Source organism: Colias eurytheme, chromosome 25 (assembly GCF_061535395.1).
Source record: "Colias eurytheme isolate Ceu_HAF_F1 chromosome 25, ilColEury1 Martin Lab GWU primary, whole genome shotgun sequence".
NCBI lineage: Eukaryota > Metazoa > Arthropoda > Insecta > Lepidoptera > Pieridae > Colias > Colias eurytheme.
This window is the reverse complement of record NC_143004.1, coordinates 4,792,214-4,815,885: the sequence shown is the minus strand read 5'-3', so window position 1 is coordinate 4,815,885 and position 23,672 is coordinate 4,792,214. Positions and strand designations below refer to the sequence as shown.

Here is a 23,672-nt window from a genome sequence, read left to right as displayed (position 1 = left end):
ATTGTCAGTATCAGCATCTTGTATTTGTTGCACTTCATGTGATGGAGACGGGGTGTCATTTTCCTGAAACATGTAAATTTAACTTCACTTAAATTCACTTTACATTAGAAAGGGTCTAAACTACTAAAAAAATGGGCGCTATAAAAACGACAGCAAACTTTGCAGAGTGCTTCCAGTACTACTTACCTAATGCATTTCTAAACTTACCGGAAATGGCTGTATGCCTAAATGTGCATCTCCTGTAGAAAAGCTTTCACCACCACATAAAGCAACAATTCTTTCTTCAAGCTCTGATAGTTCCACTTCATCCTCCATCCCACCACCAGTCCTACGCCTAGCAGCAGAACGTGCTGCTACTTTTTTTTTATGGCGCTTTTTTTGTCAGACCAATACTATAATCAGACATTTATTTAAAGAAATTATAAAAAATTGCTGTTATTAAATACACATGTATTTTTTAAACTACATTAAAATCTCCATTTCCTTATTATTCAAAGTCAAGTATTGAGTAAAATTACGTAAAATTAAAATAAGATATTTATGAAATCAAGGAACACACTTGAAACCAAGATTATCGCATATTTTAAGTGGTTTGCTTTATGGAATGTTAAGTGGTTCTAACATGTAAAAAAAGCACTGCTAACCTTGGTCCACTGTTTGTAGGTTTTGATGGTGCCACCTATACTATTGAGGCGCACGGCTAGTTCCTCCCACTGGCGTCGACTTCGCTCTCTGGCATTTTGAGTTCTCAAGAAACCCTTCGCCATGCCAGGGTTTCTTTCCATAAACTCTATCAGAGTTTCAACCTGAGCCGACGATGGGTGAGAGGAACGTGTTTCATTTGGACTGAAACATTATTGTTGGATTAGAAAACAAAATAAACATTTCTTTAATTAATATTATTTTTGAACTTTACAACAAGAAATATAAACTTACTTCATGATTATTTCACAATAATTAACGGCACTGAACGATAAAAAAACAAACAAAATGCAAACAAAACAATGCAAGGACGAGATGAAAATATTGTCCACAGATTAATAATGATGTTGGCTGTCAGTATTCAGTAATTTTGGTAAGCATAGATTATATTCACGACACGAATTTAGAGTTTTCTGTTTATTTTTTACTTATTAGCTGCCTCAAATTCCTTAAAATAATAGATTGTAATTTAAACATCATATTTAGCTAAAATTCTGTGTCAAAAACTGATAAAATAAAAAACCGATAAATGTCGAATTACATTTTGTTGAGTGTGGTAGTCACTAGCAGTGGCGTAGCTAGCATAGGTGGCACCCGGGGCGGATTTTATAGGTGTCACCCTAAAACTCAATCGAAACTGTTAAAATAAAAAAAAGTTATAATCATTTACGTTTTATTAAAATATGAGTACCTATTACAAATATTTGTTTATTATGTAAAACAAATTTAGTTTGTTAAAAATTAAAATTTCTTCCTTCTAGCTTTGACACTAGCGAACTCCGAAATCACGTCTTCAAAATTTATATTTTGTGTTGCTTCATGTTCTATCGTTAAAATACCAAGATTGTTTAATCTGGTTTCGGTCATTGTAGACCGCAAATAATTTTTAATTAATTTTAATTTGCTGAAACTTCTCTCACATGAAGCTACTGATGCACATATTGTTATAAATAACTTTAGTGCTACCGTTAGATTCGGAAGAGATTCTGTAAAATCCCATTCCACAATAAATTTCAAAAAGTCCAGTATCACCCAATTAGAGACAGTAATATTAGCCGCTTTTAAATGTCTTCTCAATCTTGGTATTTCTAAAAGGAGTTCTGTTTCTGATACTTCATCGTAAAGGTTAGTAAATTTTGATATAGCTAATTTTAACTGTTCAGTGTTTGCCGAAAGCAAGGTCTTTGACTGCACAACCTCAAACAATGAAGCTACGTCTTTAATGGACTTTACTCTTGTTTCGAGTTCAATATTGAATCTGTCAATGCATTCTAACATGTCCTTTTGAAGTTCCGCTCTAAGTGTAAGTCCAGCCTCGGTGGACGACGCTAACTCACCGGGCATGCGTTTCTTGCGACGAATTCGTCGTTCCATCGAAATGTTGTATTTTTCCGATTTTTGTACAGCAAAATCTATTGCCTCTTCTGCTAGATGCAACCGTTTCTCTCCAATGAATAGACGAAGTGCTTCTAGTTTTATGATTATTTCATCAACACATAAACCTTTACTTTGTAATGCGATCTGAGCATTGTTCACTTCCCTTAGCACATCATTCCAAAAGAAAAGAAAACAAAGAAATGAGAAATTGCACACAGCAGGCATAAGATTTTGTGCAGCACCTCTAGTTTCTAAATTTACGTCTTGGTCACATAGTTCCTCAATTGCAGATATTATCCCATCAAAATTTTCAGCCAATACTTTTACTGCACCGTAATGAGCACTCCATCGCGTTGTCGAAAGTCTTTTAACAGATGCTTTGCTGTGATTGAGGAGCACTTCCCAACGACTTGTGGAAGTTGAAAAAAAGTTAAATATTGTTTCCACTGCTCCGAAAAATGTAACACAAGTCACATTTTGTGCGAACGAATGTTGGCCGCATAAATTAATTGAATGATCTATACAACCAATAAAAATTGCTTTATTGTTTTTTTCTTTTATAATAGCTTGTACTCCTCCGTGTATACCACTCATAACTGCAGCATTATCATAACCTTGAGAACGACACATCATAATATCTAAGCCATCGTTTTCAAGCTTCTTTAGTATTTCAGCGCTTAAGTCAGCTGCTTTTTTTCCATGTAAAGGAAAGAATCCTAAGAATACTTCTTTGACTTCTACTTTTCTATTATTAATTTTTACATAACGAATCACTTCAGACATTTGATCAACATGTGAAACGTCAGGTGTGCTATCAAACATGATACCGAAATATTTTGCCGATTTAATTTCGTTTACAAGCTGACATTTTACATGATTAGCTAAAACATTTATGAACTCATTTTGTATTTCTGGCGATAAATATGTTACTTTAGGTGATTTTTCCTGCTCCAAATATAGTATATGTTCTTTGAGTACTGCATCATACTTTGACAGCAGTTTAACTAGTTCTAAGAAATTACCTTTATTAGACGACCCTTTGGTTTCATCATGTCCACGAAATGCTAGGTTTTGTTTAGCCAAAAACAATGTTATATCTAATAATCGAGATAAAAGATTTTTCCACTTCTGTTTTTCCGTATTCATTAATTGCAAGGCTGCATCATCTATTGTGGTGTGAGATTTTAATCTCATTTCCAAAGCTTTCCACTTTTCGAAATTTTCTAAATGTTCACATGAAGTTTCATGGTCCAATACTTTAGGATTTAGTTTCCACCACTTCTGAAATCCAGTTGTAAATGTTGTTTGTATGTTACTGACAGCAAATAAACGACAGCAAAAACAGTACAGGTTATTTGATATAGGAGAAAATACCATCCATGATCGTAGAATTTTTTCACCACTAGGCATCGGTTTATAAAACCATTCCTGTGAAAGATGACGAGAATCACCTTTAATCTTTGAACCATGACGAGATACAGTAGGAAACGGTCCTTCTTTGTTCTGGAAATGTTCACTGCCCTTTTTTATTATGTCAATGCGAACATTATCAGGTACCGGTAAACTCCAATGTGAAACATCTCTCAAGTGTTGAACTGATTCTTCAAAGCTAATGCTATCTCCGAAAGTAGCATTAACGGCGTCATTTTCATTATTTATTTTGATTCCGTCAAGGTCCTGGGTCGTCTTCATTGATTCTGTATTGTCGATGTTGCTATCTGAATGTGAGTCTCCAAGATGTGAATCATTACTTTCGTCAGCAGGAGACTCGGGTACTTTACTTGAACTTTGGCCGCTATCTGCTTTTGTGACATATTTGAAAAGAGAACCGGACATGCTCTGAATTTCATCCATTTTAGCCTTTTTGGCTTTTCTCTGTTGAAACCCGCTTTGTCTTTTCGAAGTATGAATTCCCCGAGGCATATTTCGTTCTGGGTATTCTAAAAAATATTTTTAGTTAGTAAGTGAAACGTTGATTTTATAAACTAATTATAACAGTAAATAAACACCTACACGTTACGTAACTAGCTTTGTGAAATATATTTTTCCCAGACGCAGGATTGTTAATTTATATTACCTAACAATCCTGCGTCTGGGTGTAAATATGTTTTTAAGTATTATTAGAAAAATATTAGTTAAAAACTCCACCGTTAATTGTGATATCCGTGCCACGAGTGCTCGAGCTGCTCATCTCGGAGCAAAATCAACGTACGCGAAGTTGTATGATATGATTATGATAACTTTCAATCAAAAATCTAAACTTAATGTATTCCGTTTTTGTAAGCAAATCCCATTGCTATTAGATAGGAAAATATTAAGTAAGTTAATAATAAATAAGAATATTATTTACAATTAAACATTATTACCTAAAGTAATATCGTAAAACGTGTAGAAATATAAGTAAAATCTTTTTACACCAGCAAAGTCTTTAAAACCTATTTTAATAAATAAATACCTTTAGTAGATAAGTAATACTTGCCCAGGCTAAACAAAAAAATATTATTGCAATCCGTCTGAAATACCTTCTTTAGGTACCTATTTATCATTTAGGACGTCTCAATAATATAGTTTAAAATACACAGTAATTAAAAGAGAATAAAATTGAAGGGTTTTTCAAAATAATCTAAGATACTGCTATTAGAAACTAAATGGATAAAAAATGTAAGTATTACCTGTAATAACAAAAATAATTCACTTACCTTGTTTATTTTCTTCAAGAATCGACTTTTATACAAAAAATGTTGTTTATAATATCTAATAATTAACAAACACTTTGCACTAGACTTTCACACGTTCACGTAAGCGAATATTGAAATGAATGCGGTCGGAAACAAAAGAAGCCCAATCCACAATACAAGTGACGAGCGCTATATCGAGGGAATCCCCTGACTAGCGTTGGTTATGCGCGAACGGGGTATTAAATTTTGGGGGAATCCCTGATCGATTGACACTGTGCACATTGTTTTTTTTTAATATCAATTATTATGTTCGTGGTACGATATTATAGTTACCTAGATAATTTTATTAGTGGCGGTTATGCTCTCTGCCGCAGATTTACGATTTTTTATAAATAGAAAGAACTATAACTGATGGTCATAGTCGGGCTCGGGTGTCACCCCTAAACGGGTGACACCCGGGGCGGGCCGCCCCCGCCGCCCCCCCTTAGCTACGCCACTGGTCACTAGTACAGTATTGGTCGCTTTGGAGCTCACTTCACTTCGCAAGTGATTAGGTGATGCTTACAGAATGCAAAATCAAGGTCATTTTGAACCTTATGCGAAGTGAGAGTGAATAGCGACGTGATATGCGAGTTGTTGTCTGAATTTTACAGAATCGACGTGCAGTTCGCCTCGTCGCCGCTCTCGACGATGTGGCGCCACTAGTACTGTCGAGTTTTACAGAATACGAAATCGAAAACTCACCGCGGATTCCGCGTTCGAGTTTTTATAATAACCTTACAGAATAGCACTGCTGTATTGAAATAGTATGATACAGATGCGGTACAAAATCAAATGACCAGATTTACCCCGGCAATTGTAAGAAAATAAAAATAAATTCCGTTAAAGTTGTTTCGCTGTCAATTAGCCAGAGAGCTGCAAAATAAAGGGAGATCTAGATTATCTATAAGAAAATATATGAACAGTAGAACTGATGATAGCGTCCGTTTTGACGGCGTAGGGCATTGGCCGCGCTTTGTAGAATCCTATGGTCGCTGTAAATACTGCACCAAAAATAAGATTGAAGTATATTGCGCTAAGTGCAATCAAAGGTTGTGTTTAGTACGTAAGAGAAATTGTTTTTATGATTACCATTGCAAGTAAGTGAAATTATTATTTTTTTTAGAAAAGTTTGACTGATTAGATATTATAAGTTTTTATTTAGATATTATGAGAATGATTAGACTTTTTATGTTTTGTACAACCGAAACCGAATTTTATAGAAGCCAAATAAGTAACAATAATGTCATTTCAAATTTTAAAATTGTACAATAATAAATATTTTCTTTATACACATGCATTTTATTTTTGTTTATTTCATAATTGCATAAATAACGCTTTTATGAAAATTCTCGAACGATTCCTTAATTCGGCAATGTACAATATACTGGACATCGAAATTTACAGTTACTTTATGGAGAACCGGGCAATGTCCTGTATACTGGACATGCATTTTCTCAAAATCGTGATATACTAGATTTTTTTTGATTATTTTTCCTGGTTTTAGGAAAATTTAAATATGACAAAAATATATAAAAAAAAATAAAATAAACCCCAAAATCCAGAGGGCGCATTGTCGCCTGTCAAAATCAAATAGGTTTGCCTTCATATGCTTCAAGAGGGCTCTCTATGCCCTTACATTATACTCTTTGCGCTCAACTGAACGGCAATATGGAAAACCAATGATCTCAAAGCGCGCGTTGACGCGCGCTGACAACAGTCGAGCGCTAGTGCAGCGTTCGACGCGCGTATCAATAAAACGCGCGTTAGCATGTGTACGGCCCTGAATAGTTGTTATGTAGGTGTAAACGCGCGTTATCAAAACGCGCGTTGAACGCTTGTCATCTGAACGTACCCTATGGTATATTTTGGTGACCCGTTTTCATTGCTCTCGAGTGTAATTTTACCTAACGCTGGCCATACAATTTCAGCACGACTAGATACTGGAATTAACAATCTTATGTTATCATATGTTTTTAAAATTTATATTTTAAAAATCTAACAATATTTTCAACAAATATTGTATTATATTTGAAACTCAAACATTATTTTTTTTTTAACTTTGGAATTATAATAACTAATCATTAACTAAAATAAATCTTTCAATGAAAAGTGATAAATTATTTGAAAATCTTCTGATATTTATTTTGCGAATTCTATGTTGGTCCCATAGAGAAAGTTGATCAGTTTGACGGTCTGATCATCCTCTTAAAAAAGTATCAGCACATTAAGAAGGACCCTGTATAAATTACTTTAAAAAATAATTAAATTAATATATTAAATTATACTGATTTTTTCCTTATTCTTGATTGATATACCTAATTATTATTAACTTGAATACAAAAGCGATGAGAACGGCCTTAAAATTATAATTTATATTGCTTTGGCGACAATCATCACAAATCGTTTATCTAGTTATTATTACATTTGTTGTAAAATGTGTTATTACGAATAAAAAAAAAATGGTTGCCTGTAAAGTCGGTTTCACGAGCGAAGATTTTACGTGACAACGTCTTTTTCTCGATCATAGTTGAGTGGGAGAGAGACGCAAGGCATTCGGCGGGCCTCTCTCTCGTTCGGTGACTCATCGTAACGTTACCGAGCGTTACACTTTTTCATAAGTGACTCCCAGTCGCAACCTAATTTAAGACGTTGTCACGTCAATAACGTCTTCAATCAAACTGTGTTTCAAATTAAAACGGTACGAAACGACAAACTTCAAAGAGGAGAAAAGTCGTTCCACACTGACTTGTGTCGCTGGAGTAGCTAACACGGCACAAGCTAATATATAAAGCCGAGGATAATCTTATTCATCTCCCAGTATTTCAAAATGTTTTCAGTTGATTTTAACAGAGGTACTTTAAGAAACACCGTCAATTCTTCATCTACATTTCCAAACACATTACCTGGCACATTCATGCGGCGTTGTAAAAGAACGTGTATATCACTTTGAGCCTCAACGTATTTTACACTCAGAAAGTTTTCTAACTCTTTTCTTGCGCTGTTGTCATTAGCATTTGTTTTCGGCAGGGATCCTGAACTTGAAGAAGAATGGGACTCATTTTCTTTATTATTATTTAAATTTATTAAATGGCGATGTAATTCTAGTAATCTTGATTTTGCGGTTTCTTGTTGGTCGCCAGAAAGTACTGAATTTACTCTCCCGTCGAGAAACATTGCACAGATAAAAGCACTGTTATTCAATAAAGTCTGTTCCCTGTTCTCCATAGAAGTGATCAGCAATGTGCTCAAGGCTATGTTAACCATTCTTTAATTTAATTTTGCACAACAGCCACTGCAAATAAAAGTCACCAATTGTGAGCTGCTCTTGTTGCAGGACTTTTGATAGCTTTTTAGCGGGTGATAGAGAAATCAAATAATCTTGTAGTGTATTCCAAGTCGTTTTCGTTAAGTTCAGATTGTCATCTTGAGCATTGTCGCAAATCTCCTTTAATTCTATTAGCCTTTTTATCATGTCAACAGTGGAGTTGCACCTAGGATTGCTTGGTTTTTTCGTGCTTTTGCGATTATAGCAGCATGTATTTGAGTTCGCAATATTTTAGCAGCTTTTCTTGCGACATCAATTACTTCTTCAACTTGAGTATTTTTGCAAACATCTAAAATAGACAACTGTAAGGTATGAACACAGTTACTCAAACAAAAAAAAATTTTCATCCAGAGCCACAACGCATGGTCTAATAAATGAACCAAATGCACTGAAGAAATATTCAGAAACATATGGGCTGGTTCCTGTGCAGTGTGGCATGTTTAATATCAAAAGATAGGCCCTACCTAAGTGCCTCACCAGGGGCCTTAGACAAAGTAACAATTAAAAAACGATAGCGAAGTTAGAAAAGGCAAAAATGTATGGGATTGACATACGCCGCGTTAGATCACGTGGTCTATCTAATGTCAATCCCATACATTTTTCCTTTTCTAACTTCGTTATCGTTTTTTAATTGTTACTTTGTCTAAGGCCCCTGGTGCTTTACTTGGCGAAGATACTGTTTTAGAAATAAAATGCCCATATGTAAGCAGAAACAGGCTTATTAGTCCTGAAACTGTACCATACATTCAGACTCAAAATGGAGAACTGGTATTAAAAAAAACCTGTCCATATTATTTTCAAGTACAAGGACAAATGTATTGCAGTGGCAGAAAATTCTGCAATTTTATTATATATACTTTTAAAGACATGAAAGTAATTTATATTGAAAAAGATGAGTTATTCCTAAAAGACATGCTACTAAAATTAGATTATTTTTTCAATAATTATGTGAAGGCTGAAATCATAAATAAATATTTATATAAAGATTATTATAATAAAATAAAAACAGCTAAAATTTATTTATGAGTTTTATTTTATTTACAATGCACTCTCGGAAATTACACAACATTAAACATATAAAAAATATTTTCGAAGCTAACGGCACATAGTAAGCATTAAGGTCAGTTTTTAATATCTTATATGTCTTGGTTAATCCAATTAAGCGCTCTATATGTACACGTTGTGAGGCTATTTTCCTGTCATGAAAAAGAGCAAGACCTGGCAATTGAGCTTTCTCACGTAAGAAACTAGGTATATTTATACCGATATTTTTGGATGCAAATAGGTCCTGCCATTATACTATCTCCTTCATCGCACAATTTCAATAGCTTGCTTCTCTCAATCATTTGCCGATCACTAATTGAGCCACCAAAGCCCTCAGAACAATAGAATAACAATCCTCCAGGGGTAGAGCCCACTAAAAACTTTATTGTATTTTTATTTTTATAATTGCTAAAAGTAATTTGCTGTGATTTTGGGTCACTTGGTTTTGTGATGGGTATCTCTGTGAAGTCTATAATCACCCTTGTTGGCATTTTGTTTTCTTTATACTCTGCTGGCATGTAAAAATGAACAAGGTCTCTTTGAGGCCAAATGTCTATCATTGACCATAAGTCATTGACGAAGTTCACCCACGTGATGAAAATGTTTGAAACTTGTGTCTTACTGATACCAAACATTTTCGAAAGTTCAAGATCAGTACTTGCTCTTCGAAGTATTATCAGCATCATAAGAAACTGATATTCAGTTGAAACTCCACTTACCCCACTCCACCTGAATTTAAGATGATTTGCCATTGGCAGTAATGTTGATAGAACAAATTGAAATCTTTCATAATTTTCTAAGCCAGTGTAAAACTTTTCTGACTCTTCACCGCTTAGTAAAATATCTGCTGAAAAAAGAGACAGCATTGTGGCAGTCTGAGTAGCAACTGATGATTGTTTATTTTGATTAACATTGTCACCACAATCAACAGGTGGATCAAGGGAAGAAATTTCTAACTCTCTTTGATATTCCATTATATATTGTGGATTTTGAGAAGTCGATGGCTGTGGGCCTGTAGATGTTGAAGGCTGTGGGTCACTTGAAGTAGATGGATGTTCACTTGATTGCTGTTGAAAAAGATCCTTTTGAAGGTTCCTTTTTGCATGTCTTTCGTCTCTTGCACAAGCACTGGCTGATATTTTTTTTGGTTCCATGAAAAGAGACTCGGTACTGCGTCTTTCTTTAAAAACTTGTGTGCACAAGGCAAACCTAAAAACAAGGTGAACAATTATTTTTTTTTTTGACATTATGTAATGTTATTAATTTAGGTTTACAGAGGCTATCTTAAATGAAAGAACTAACGTTTATAACACTCACCTGTAGTCACACTTAATGATTGATAGTCATTTTCATGAAAATGATCTCGACATAACCTCGTCGTTTTTTAGGCTCAAAGTTTTTAATCCTTACGGCAGCTATCCACTTTCTTCTTATAGTAGGATTTATTGGGAATTTGTGAATGCCAACGTTTTTACACCTAATTACACAACATTTAGTCATTTTGATGATATTTGTGAAGACGTTTTTTTAATTTTACGAGTTACGCACAACTGTTGTGCGCAGTACGCTACACGGGTTCCAACGCTAGTGTTTTCAAACAGTGACAATGATTTATATTACTTAATCATGAAGTTTTGTCACCAAACTATTCTTACAGCACTTTAGTGGACAATTTGGACGAGGTTGTCAATGGTCCAACAAAAAATAAAATCTTATTTAAAAAACTTTGTGATTATTTCAAACTGCGCCAAAAAAAGATATTGAACAGTTGCGCACAAATTTATTTTTTTGTTGGGACAAGAATTAAAAAGATTTCACGGGTCTTTTCTATAAACATTGGCCTGAAAAAAATAAAATTATTTATTTATTTATTTATAAAATCAATTGAAATTTGTATATCTGAAATTTGTCGTAACAGCATGGTTATTTCAGATCTATTCCATTCTGTGCTTCATCGTGATTTACCGAAATTGCACGGTATTTGTTGTATGCTCATTTTCAATGGATTTGAGCATAATAAATTTAATAATTTCCGTGATGGTGCCGTATGTAAGCAACCTGAATGCAATATCCGGTATAGATTTAAAGGCCAATTGATAAACTTGAAGGCGAAAATTTTAATTTATTCAACAAATGATAAGCCAAAGTCCAAACCATACGGTACCTTTGGCTTATTCTGTATCTAAGACCCAGCGTGAGGTATTGAGGGAACGATTAAGATTTGCAAAACCGAACACAGTACGGAAACAATTGGTTTCTGATATGGACACGGACTTGGCTCAAAATGAGCATAATCATCAATTTGCTACATCATTGGATGTCTTGCAAAAGATTAAATCAGAAAACAACTTGAAAAATAATCGGCATAATGATGATAGCGTTGATGTTATGCTCAGAATGATCGAAGCTAAGCAAAATCATCCGTACATTAAAAAATTTTCTACGCCGTTCACGACTTACCTGGGTATTAACGAACAGATCGAGCTACTGAAAGCTCACAAGGATCTTTCATTTCATTTCGATGCAACAGGGTCCCTTGTTCGAAAGCCAGATAAAAAAAAGAAAACGGGTTAATTACTATGCAGGTGTTGTTTTCATTGCCGTCGAGTGTATTAATTTTGTAATCACAATTATTATTCAGTTATGCAACTGTTGTGATTTTAAATAAATATTTGCTTATTCAATTTAGTCTTTTAATTAATCTAAACAAAATTAAAATGTATTCAATAGATAGGGCTGTCACAGTAAAATATTTGGGAATTTGGTTAGATGCTTGCCTATCGTGGAAAAAACACCTTGATGCAATCTCCTCCCGCATAAGGAAATTCATCTTTGTCTTCAAAAAATTACATACTTACCTATTGCCGCAAATAAAGGTGTTCTAAAAATAGTATACTCCGCACTGTGTGAATCAATTATTAGCTACTGTATCACAGCCTGGGGTGGTGCTTCGAAAAACACTATTTTACAAGCTGAACAAGCACAAAGAGCTGTGATCAAAGCACTTCTTAACAAACCATTCAGGTACCCAACGATACAACTTTACATTGATTTTTATGTATTCAAAGTGCGCAAAATGTACATATTTCGGACAATAATGAGCAAGCACAAAACTCTTCCTGCAAATAAAAGTAATATGTCAGATACGAGTAAAAGGCTTATTAGACCACCCAATTTTTAGGGACCCTAACCCTAACTAAGAGTAGTGTAATAAGACTTAGGGAGTTAGTGTCCCGATTTAGGGCGATCGGGTCTGCCCGATCTGCCTAGCTCCCTAAGCGCCCTGCAGATTGGGTGATGTAATAACGTTTAGGGCGCTTAGGGAGCTCAGTTGCCGCGCGACTAGTGTGTGGAGTGGTCGTAAGTGAGTACCGCGAAGCGGCCGTTCGTTCCGTCGCCTGGCGCGTAATTTTCTAGTACCTACAATGGCGTGCAACAAAGAAAAGGAAGTTTTATTGTGCATATTTGACACGTATAAAAACATGCCGTATTTGTGGCAAAAAGAACATAAAGACTACATGAATAAAGACATGCGAGCTGAAGCCTTTAAAGTTTTATTGGGAATTTATAAGAATTTTGACGAAAACGCTACCGTAAAAACAATAAAAAAGAAGATTGAAAATATGCGTACGAGTTATGCAAAAGAATTAAAAAAGGTGAGTATAAATATGATTTACATAAATCACGTCAGAAGCCTTTAGGCGGTTTCTGAAAACTCTGACACCAGGGTCTGCTAGGTCAAATAGACCTGCAGCTGTACTATCTATACTTCTATACTAATATTATAAAGAGGAAAGGTTTGTATGTATGTATGTATGTATGTATGTATGTATGGTTTTCACGCATAAACTACTGGACCGATTTTGGTGAAATTTGGCACAGATAATCTTTAGACCCTGAGAAAGAACATAGGCTACGTTTTATGCGAAATATGTACCACGGGCGAAGCCGGGGCGGACCGCTAGTAATAATATATAGTATTGTACTATATTTCGGGTCTGCGTATATATTGTTGAAAAAATATATAGTACGCAAAAATACTATATTTTCAACACCGACAAATGTTACAAACAAATCCTTCATTAAAAAAAATAAGAATGCGCCTTTTAATTGTTAAGATGGCTAGTCATAGCTATGCAATAGCTTAAAAAATATAGTTTTTATAAAAATAAATATATATTTGCCTATTTTTTGTTTTTCACACAAAATACTATATTTTTTTTAAATGTAGTGTAATTTTTATTTATTTCAATAGGTATTTTTATACATATATCAATCTAATCTTTTATTCAATCGATTTCAGGTTCAGGCTTCTAAGCATACAGGCGCAGGAGCAGATGAGGTATACGTACCAACACTATGGTATTTCGACGCTTTAAATTTTCTGGGTTCAAGAACGGAATCTTGTCGTACTGTTACTGACTCTTTAGAATATGAGGTGAGTAAAATAAATATGTAGACATTTTATTTTTATTTTCAAACGTAATTATCTATAATTAAGTACCTATTTTACAATATCATACTGAGACTACGTTTATCATTCTATCTTGAAATCCGACTCTTCCTTCAGTAGTGAAATAATTCTTGAATTTGTCTCGTACAGCTACAGCTTCAACATTCCTTTGACTATTGTTTCTGTGTTGTAATGGAGTCAAGCCATCGGTAGTAGACCTCCAATCCCCTTGTTCAAATGTACCAGTTGCAGTGTTTTCTCGGTCAACATTGTTCTGGGATATATAATTCGTTCCCTGTTTCCTTAAATAATTGTGTAAAGCACAACATGCCATTACTATAGCGTCGGTGGTATCTAGGTCTGTATTAAGAGGTCTTCGCAACACCCAGAATCTTGACGATAAAATTCCAAACGCGTTCTCTACAACTCGCCTGGCTCGTGACAGTCGATAGTTATAGACCCTTTGTTCATAATCATTGTTTTTAAAGGGAAATGGCTTCATAAAATTTTTATTTAATGCAAAAGCATTATCACCCAGGAATACATAGGGTACAACTGTATCAGTGCCTGGCAGTGCAGAAGGTGGTGGTAAATTTAAATCGTCATTAATCATCTTCTGATAAAATGGAGTACGACTTAAAATCGATGCATCTGCGACGGATCCATTAGTGCCTGTGTTTACGTACATGAATTTGTAGTTTGCATTCACCACAGCAAATAGAACAATACTGAAAAATCCTTTGTAGTTATAAAACAAGGAGCCACTTTCATGAGGTTTTTGAATTGCAACATGTTTCCCATCGCATGATCCAACACAGTGAGGGAAATTCCACCTTTGTTCAAATTGCTCAGCTACTTCCCTCCACTCTGTTTCTGTCGTAGGCATCTGAAAGAAAATATTATTTTTATTAAAACAATTTACTAGACTTACTAGCCAGCGGCTTCGCCCGCGTGGATTTCGGTTATATAGCGCTCCCTTAAAAACATGTAAAAAAAATTTGGGATAGAAAGTAATCCTATTTGGTATTCCTGCTGATAAACTACCTAAGTTCTAAATCCATACAAATCGGTCCAGTACCTACTTTTTGCGTGAAAGAGTAACAAACATCCATCCATTCATCCATCTATACTTAAAAAATTTCCTATTATTATTACAGAAGTCATCATCAGAAGATGAAACCGCAAGTGTTACAAACTCTAGCAGCGGGTCACGGAAGAGAAAGAAAAAGGATACTTTATTACAAAAACAAGAAAATATTCTTTTATCGGCAGAAAGAATAATGGCTCAAAAAGACGAAGAATGGGAGGTCTATGGACGATCAATTGGCTTTCATGTAAAAGATTTAAACAAACGTCAAAAGATAATAGCACAAAAAATTATATCAGATGTTTTGTTTCACGCCAAACTTGATCAACTAACCGAATCCTCGTGCGTCGTTCTCAATCCATTTCACGAATCTATACCTAACAATAGTGGCTTTTACCAGCGTCAGAAACAGTTGTAAAACTAGGAAGACATCTTGGAATAGACTAACTTTATTAATTCATTACACAATACACACAGTGTGACCAGTTTATGCTCATAGATAATAAATGCTATTTTGTTACAACAGATACAACAGAACTTATTTCTAACACCCTCTCTTAACAAAATACTCTGACAAAATTACATCTTTTGCTACAATAACTAAACGTTACAAATGCTTCAACAATAAAAACAATCAATTGAAAAACTACATATCTATTTTAATTTACTTCCCCTATTCCCATTTGTTCTATGAATTTATAATGTTTATTAACACAAAGTGACTTAGTAAATACATCTGCTGGCATAGAAGAAGTTTCTAAATAGTTAATTTTAATTTGGTTATTATCAACACATTCTCTAGCAAAATGATGGCGTACATCAATATGCTTAGTACGTTTGTGAAACATTGGATTAGAAGCCAATTTTAAAGAACTTTGACTGTCAGTGTACAAGTCCAAAGGTTTATTTTTATTACATATATTAAGTTCTAACATTAAATTTTTTAAATAAATGGCCTCTTTGCAAGCCTCTGCAAGTGCCATATACTCGGCCTCTGTACTAGATAAGGCAACTGTCCTTTGCTTTCGAGACTCATAACTTATTACACAACCTGATAATACAAAACAATATCCTGTGTAAGACCTTCTATCAATGTTACAAGATGCCCAGTCAGCATCAACAAAACCAATTAAATCAGTTTCAGTTTTCTTAAAAATTAATCCAAAATGTTTAGTTTTTTGCAAATATCTTAATAATCTTTTCAAATGTTTCCAATGTGTTCCATTAAAACATGTATTATATTGACTTAGAAAGCTAACACTATAAGAAATATCTGGCCTTGTTAGAACCGCAAGATACATCAGTGAACCAATAAGTTGTTGATAAGGATAAGAGTTATTACAACTGTCATTTACAGCTTTTTCTAATTTAAGATTCAATTCCATTGGAGTATCTGAAATTTTGCAATTAATCATATTAAATTTATTTAAAATATTATCAATAAATTGCTGTTGGTCCAAAGTTACACAATCTTTTTGAACTTTTACATTCATGCCTAGACAATTTTTTATTTGACCTAAATCTTTAATCTTGAAATCTGCTTCTAATACACTTCTTAACTTTTTGTAAGAATTTACACAGTTATAAAAAACAAAAAAATCATCAACAAATATAGCTACATAAATCTTTACATTATCATGACATTTAATAAATAAACAGGGTTCATATTTAGATTTCTTGAAACCTAACTTTAACAAACTAGATTCCACTTTCATGTACCAAGCTCTAGCCGACTGTTTAAGTCCATATATAGCCTTTTTTAATTTTAAAACTTTATTATCGCAATTTATGAAATTAGAATATTCTGGTATTTCCATAAATACACATTCATCAATATTACCATTTAAAAAAGCTGTTGGTACATCCAAGTGATTCATTTTTAAATTTTGTTTAACACTTAAAGCAAAAAGTAGTCTTAAAGTAGAATAACGCAATACAGGTGAAAAAGTTTCATTATAATCCATACCTTTAATCTGGGAGAAGCCCTTAGCTACTAGTCGAGCTCTGTACCGCACTTTACCACTATTATCACATTTTTTCTTAAACACCCATTTACACTGCACTATTCTATCAGCTTCACTCCTGTCTACAAATGTCCATGCTTCATTGTCACTGAAAGCTTTCAATTCATCCATCATCGCTTGTCTCCACTGTTCCTGATCTGGTCCATTCATCGCAGATTCATAACTCAGTTCTTCATAAGTTTCCAGGTTTTCCAGAATACATAGATTGGTCATACCATATCTTTCTACTGGCTTTCTCTCACGTTTCCTAACTTGCTGTACCTGAACTTCTTCATCTATGACAGAGTCTTCATCGGCTACTGATTGATAAGAATCATCTTGGGATGTGGATGTATCATTAACATAAGTTGGGTCATTAGGATTTGAGACTAGGCTATCTGATGAACATTCTTCTTCTTCTAAGTTTTCATTGTTCTCTAACTTTTCTTCACTATTATTTACTACTACCTGAGCTTTGTCTGATTCTGTCTTCTCCATGACTATGACATCTCTACTCGTAGTGATCTTTCTAGTTTTTGGGTTATACAATCTGTATCCTTTAACATTATCTGGATATCCAACTAATATCAATTTATCAGCCTTTTTATCCCATTTTTGTCTTTGTGCTTTGGGAACATGTGTCATTACCTTACTGCCAAAAATTCTAACATTGCTTAGGTCTGGTTTCTCACCTGTCCACCTCTCAAATGGGGTCATCATGCCTAAACTGGCGGCTGGTGTCCTATTCTTTAAGTATACTGCAGTATTAACTGCTTCACCCCAAAAACTTTTGTCAAGGTCAGCTTCAAACAACAAGCATCTTGCTCGTTCAACTATAGTTCTGTTGAACCTTTCTGAGAGTCCATTCTGCTCCGGAGTGTGAGGATTGGTCTTCTGATGAACTATACCGACTTGTTTCAAGTAATTCTCCATCTCATGTGAGCAAAATTCACCTCCGTTGTCGGTTCTCAGCTTCTTTATCTTGTTTCCTGTTTGATTCTCAACTAAACCCCGAAATTCTTTGAAATGCTGAAACACCTGGTTCTTTTCCTTCAAGAAGTAGACAAAAGTCATTCTGCTGGCATCATCCACAAACAGAAGAAAATACTTTGAATTACCAATTGACTTGGTCTCCATCGGCCCGCACAAATCTGAGTGTACTACATCCAGTAGGTTTTCACTTCTATGGTTGGCTGATGGGAAGGGTAGACGTGACTGTTTCCCCTCACAGCACACTTCACAATTCTGTATCTGAATGTCAGCTTTCTCTTCAAAAGAAACACCTATCACAGCACCTTCATTCATTTTTTGTAAGGACTTACTGTTTACATGTCCTAACCTCTTATGCCAGGTTGACATTGCCGATAACGAATTCTCTAATTTTCTTGTGTTTAACTTGTACACGCCATTAATCAAATCTGCTGTACCAATAAGCTTATTCACTTGATTGTATATTAAACAGACATCCTTTTTGAACACAACTCTATTGCCATTAACTATAAGTTGGCTTACTGACAATAAGTTTGTCGTGAGCTTTGGTATGTACAATACATTCTTCACAATCACATTGTACTGAGAATTGTTCACGCATGTCGTTATCTGTGTTTCACCAACACTTACTACAGGCACCGTCGTTTGATTTGCCACTACGATTTCTCTGTTATCGTGCACCGGTCGTGGTTGGAGTAAACATTTCTGATTCGACGTCATGTGCGCGCTTGCGCCCGAATCGACGTACCAGTCTTCTGTGCTATAACAACCGTTGAAAAACGCCGCACTAAAAGCATTTACTTGTTTATTTGCTTTTAATTCTGGACACTTGCTTTTGTAGTGACCTATTTTCTTGCAATTATAACACTTTATTTGTTTACTGCTGGTTGAAGCGTCATTGTATGACATTGACGTTGACGTTGATTTTTGCTTGCGGTTAGTGTTGCTACTTTTTCCCCGCTGATGTTTTGACAAAAAAGCAGTATCCGCTCCAGTTGTACCAACCTCCGAACACATATCAAGTAATTTTGTTTTTATGACGTCAGCGCTAATGGCGATTCCGGAATGTTCTATAGCCATTATCATCGGTGAATATTTTTCTGGGAGTCCAGCCAAAAGTAGCGATCCAATCCACTCGTCTGTGATTTCGAAACCAGTCCCCTTCAATTTCTGTGCTGTATCCACCACTTGAGATACATACGATGTCATAGTTTCACAGTTATCGAGACGTATTGAAATTAATGTTCGAAGCAAACTTATTTTTCGTTGATATCCCGAGTCATCAAATAACTGTTTCAACTTTTTCCATACACCGCCCACTGTAGTCTCACTCTTGATATGCACATATAATGAACAGTCTATCGTCATCACAAGTTTCGCTTTGGCTTTCTTCATCTCATTTTCACTCATGGCCGCCGGCACGTTTTCAATGTCAATGCCTTCCAGCAACAGAAAATTACTTGCCGCGAACGCCCAATCATCGTAATTTTCGCGTCCTTTTAACTTTGGCACATTTACTAAATAGCCTGACATCGACATTATTACTTTTACACGATAAAACTACTAGAAAAACTCGCAAAAATGTGACTGGGTCCATAACCTAATAAAACTAGGAAGACATCTTGGAATAGACTAACTTTATTAATTCATTACACAATACACACAGTGTGACCAGTTTATGCTCATAGATAATAAATGCTATTTTGTTACAACAGATACAACAGAACTTATTTCTAACAGTATTCACCTTCACCGCCATCAAATTATTCATCGCCATCACCGTCAAGCCAAACTCAATCACCTCATCATTCAAATTCACACTTTACTCCATGGCCTCGTTTCCACACACAGTCGGTCCGCCAAGCAATATCGTCACCACAGCACCAAACACAACTGCCAAACTCACCATCGCCTTATCAATTATCATCAAACACACAAACAGTCCACCAACCATCACAATCACCACATAACCGAATTCAACTGTCACCATTGCCTCATCAACCAACATTTTTAGAATACCTTCCCAATGTGTCTTCCCCCGCAGATGATATATCAGGTTCGTTGTCTGTAATAGAAGGTCCTGGCGAAATAATGAAAGAGTTTTTAATTGTAAAACGCAGAAATTAAAAAAAATTGAATAAATATAATTACATAAATAATTGTTTTATTTACCTTGATATAATTTCTCAAACATTTGTAAATTGCTCGGCATGTTTCTGGAATAATTTGAGACGGAAGCGGTTGTGATATTAAAGTGCTATATTTTAAGTCTTGGTAAGAGTTTCCCGTAGCTAAAAATCTTAATGTAACGACTAATCTCTGTTTAGCACTCACGCTTTGTCTTAGAACCGTATCTTGCTTTTGTATGTAAGGTGTCACCAAACTCAACAAGTGTTCAAATTGTTCTGCACCTACTCTGAGATAATTCCTTAAATCTCCCGGTTCAAGCACGCTTAGTATTTGCGTATTAGAAAGCTTTTCACGTAACCGCAAATACTCTTTCACCCAGATCTTTCTCTTCTTTCTTTTTTTAATATTTGTTATTGCGACAACGGTTGCCACTGCTACAGCAATTTTTTGACGTTTCGATAGTGACGACGGCATAATGTAAAATGCAACAATACGTTTATCTATCTAGACATTCGCGTATAAACTGAGTTAGGGCCCAATTCGCAGAGAAGTGTAATAAGCGCCACACTAACTAGGGTACACGCCCACCCTAGATGCAGGGCAGGGCCCTTGATATCGGGTAGTGTAATAAGGGTATAAGAGGCGGCCCCCGCCGATATGCCCAGTCGTATATACAAGACTGCGTTTGCTAAGAGACATTACGACTACCTTGGTATAAACAATAATATAATAATAATAATGATATAAATGTATAATTCGGTTTAATAATTAATTATCTATGTAAAACATTTTTAAAAATTGTACGCCACGTGGCAGATCACAGCGGATCACCTCATACAATGTAAATAACCCATAATACCTGTGACTCACAATAAATAATTTGAATTTAGAATATTTATTTCAAGTCTTCGATCATTAATATAGGTACATTAAAATTAGGAGTTTATGTTAACATGGTTAACGAATTGCTTAATTACTTATTTATTATATTTGAACCGACAATCAATTGTTGTCTGTTATCACTTCGTAGAGCTTCATCCCCTACAAATACAAAAGGTAGTTTAGTGTGGCTGTTTTGACACCTGTCATCATTGGGGATGTTAAGTTCCTTTCTCAGTAATTTTTCATAAAAAATTGTATTCTGTATGGCTCCTCCATCTTAAACTCGACCATTTGTACCAACTTCACATGCTATTGAAATTCTTGTAATTCCAAAAATAGGAACCACTACCTGGATGTGATATTATCCTCATATGCTTTCCGTCTGTAGCCCCTAAACAATTAGGAAACTGCCATCTTTCTTCAAAGTCCTTTGCGATTTTCCTCCATTCTTCTTCAGTATCTGGCATCTGTAAAAAAAACATTTTTTTTTTCAGATGAGAGATGATGAAACTGAAACCAATGTATCACTGAATGTTCCACCACTTTCACAAAGTAGTGTGGCTTCATCGTCAAGGACTAAAACAAGAAAACTCAAAGCCCAAGATGACGATGTTCTAATAAAGATAGCAAAGAAATTGGAAGAACCTCCACAAGTGAAACAGCAATATGACTCATTTGGTGAACATATTGCAGAAAAATTAAGAAATTTGCCGCCAATGATGGCTACATACTGCCAAAAAATAATTAATGATGCGATATTCATGGCTGAGACCAACAATTTAACTATTCATTCGCACATTGTAGACGCTCATTTGAACCAGAACAATGCAAATAATTCGCAAATCGGTAGAGTGGTAGAGTGATCAGTAGAGTGGTAGCCAGCTTAGAGGAACTCATTCGCTGTGTTTACGGGGACATCAGTCGTATACCACACCAGCAGAATTCTTGGGTGTGTGAGCGGGCCATTTTGAATAATGCCCAAAAATGATCAGGCTGCAGCAATAAACGAATGCATTCTCTGGGAAATTGAGGGTAATGAAGTGGTCTACACCTCTATAAACACTGTCGTCGAGAAAGATGACGCCACACACTATCCCGTAGAATTTCTAAACTCCCTGTCAGCAAGCGGACTTCCAGCGCATACCATCAAGCTAAAGGTCGGTGTCCCGATTATGCTTCTTCGGAACCTATCTCCCCCGAAGTTATGTAACGGGACCCGCCTTAAAGTTATCTCACTCCACAGACATACCATTGAGGCGGAAATTCTTCCGGGTTGTGGAGTTGGCGAAGCAGTATTTATACCACGCATTCCCCTCATACCTCATAACTTCCCGTTCCAGTTCAAGCGTGTACCGTTTCCCGTGAGTGTTTGCTTCGCGATGACCATCAATAAGTCGCAGGGGCAGACACTGATGGTAGGGGGTGTCGACCTCAGGACGAGTTGTTTCTCACACGGGCAACTGTACGTCGCTTGCTCCCGCATCACCAGTCCTGACTCTCTTTACATTTTGGCTCCTGGCAGCATAACTACTAACGTAGTTTATAGGGTATAATACCTTTGAACTTTTTTATGTTTTTGTGTCCTGGAATATATTTCTGCATAATTTTCTCTATTTTCTTCTGTCACAAAATCTAATTATGACTAAACTGAGTAGGATTCTCATATATCTCACTTTACTTCCTTCACTTGCAAAAAAAGATCGTGTGTGCCGAGCACACGTGTCAGAAGTGAAACTTATTTGGCAATTTTAAAAGATATCAAAATCGCGTCGCCTTACTCCTTGAAATTTTACTCTCAACGTGCCTAAAGAAGTTTCACTTCAAGAATATTCTTATATATAAAATTCTCGTGTCACAATGTTAGTCTGCATACTCCTCCGAAACGGGTGGACCGATTCTCATGAAATTTTCTGTGCGTATCGGGTAAGTCTGAGAATCGGCCAACATCTATTTTTCATATGTACCACGGGCGAAGCCGGGGCGGACCGCTAGTATACTTATATTTTAATGCTATTTAAAAGTTGTTTCCTTATAATGCTATAGCGACACTGTCATCTTTAGATATGTTTAGTACTGACACGCCGTGGTGGTGCAACATCGCGGGCAGCGGTAGAAAATAATATGTTAAGAAAGGGCATAGGGTACTTTTTACCGTGGGAAAACTATCCAAAGTCAATTTTCCACGCGGACGAAGTCGCGGGCACAGCTAGTAAAAAATATGTCAAGATTAATAAGTAATCAAATTTCAAAATCGAAGGAAGCATATATTATATGTGACTTTTGTTTACAATATTTTTCAACATATGAACGTTTGAATAACCATCAAAAAAATGATTGCAGACATATATGTACACAAATACCAAGCGTTGATCTGAAAGTAAATTAAGTTTTGATAAATTCCAACGTAAACTGAAGTTACCTTTTGTTATATATGCGGGTTTTGAGGCTTTTTAAGTCCTTTAGCATCGTGTTCAAATGACCGTACAAAATCACATACGATAAATGTACAAAAACACAATGTTTATAGTTTTGGATATTACATTAAATGTTCTTATGATGATAAATTGTCTAAATATGTAACATATACTGGTGAAAATTGTGCTTTGAAATTTATGGAATCGTTAAAAGATAATCTGAAAATAATTGTCAAGAAAATTGGTTTTCAAAAAGCTTCTAATAATTTATCACAAATAGAACAAGATATAGTTAGCAAATCTGAACACTGTTATGTTAGTAATAAAAATTTGAATGGGGATTCAGTGTTTTACCATGATTGGTTTACTGGGAAATTTATTGGGGTCGTGCATTAAGTTTGTTCAGAAAAATTTAGAATACCTTACACTATACCAGTCTTCTGGCACAATTTAAGTCATTATGATGCCCATTTCATTGTACATGCATTAAACTTTGATGAAGGCCAGGTAGAAGTTCTCCCACAAAATAAAGAAAAATATATATC

The 23,672-nt window shown here is 35.2% G+C and overlaps 2 protein-coding genes across 3 annotated transcripts; one reads left to right on the top strand and one right to left on the bottom strand.

Annotated features, from left to right (window-relative positions):
* On the bottom strand, positions 1-4,914 carry LOC149897599 (zinc finger MYM-type protein 1-like). Of its 2 annotated transcripts, XM_090116166.1 has the most exons (5): positions 4,779-4,914; positions 937-4,019; positions 645-846; positions 208-392; positions 1-63 (listed from the first exon to the last, which is right to left on the bottom strand). In XM_090116166.1, exon 2 carries the CDS (start codon positions 4,000-4,002, stop codon positions 1,444-1,446), a length of 2,559 nt encoding a protein of 852 aa, XP_089972292.1. In that variant the 5' UTR covers positions 4,003-4,019; positions 4,779-4,914; the 3' UTR covers positions 1-63; positions 208-392; positions 645-846; positions 937-1,443. The 2 variants fall into 2 exon arrangements, with proteins under 2 accessions (XP_089972292.1, XP_089972293.1); XM_090116167.1 differs by lacking the exon at positions 208-392.
* Positions 4,915-11,429: 6,515 nt separating this feature from the next.
* LOC149897598 (uncharacterized) lies at positions 11,430-13,627 on the top strand. The gene is made up of 2 exons (XM_090116174.1): positions 11,430-12,824; positions 13,472-13,627. The coding sequence occupies exons 1-2, from the start codon at positions 12,594-12,596 to the stop codon at positions 13,625-13,627; spliced, it is 387 nt and encodes a 128-aa protein (XP_089972300.1). The 5' UTR covers positions 11,430-12,593.
* The last annotated feature ends 10,045 nt before the right edge of the window (positions 13,628-23,672 follow it).

Coding starts and splice junctions, on each gene's coding strand:
- LOC149897599 (XM_090116166.1), bottom strand. CDS start 4,002: ATGCCTCGGGGAATTCATACTTCGAAAAGACAAAGCGGGTTTCAACAG.
- LOC149897598 (XM_090116174.1), top strand. CDS start 12,594: ATGGCGTGCAACAAAGAAAAGGAAGTTTTATTGTGCATATTTGACACG. Junction 12,825..13,471: donor ATGCAAAAGAATTAAAAAAG/GTGAGTATAAAT, acceptor AATCGATTTCAG/GTTCAGGCTTCTAAGCATAC.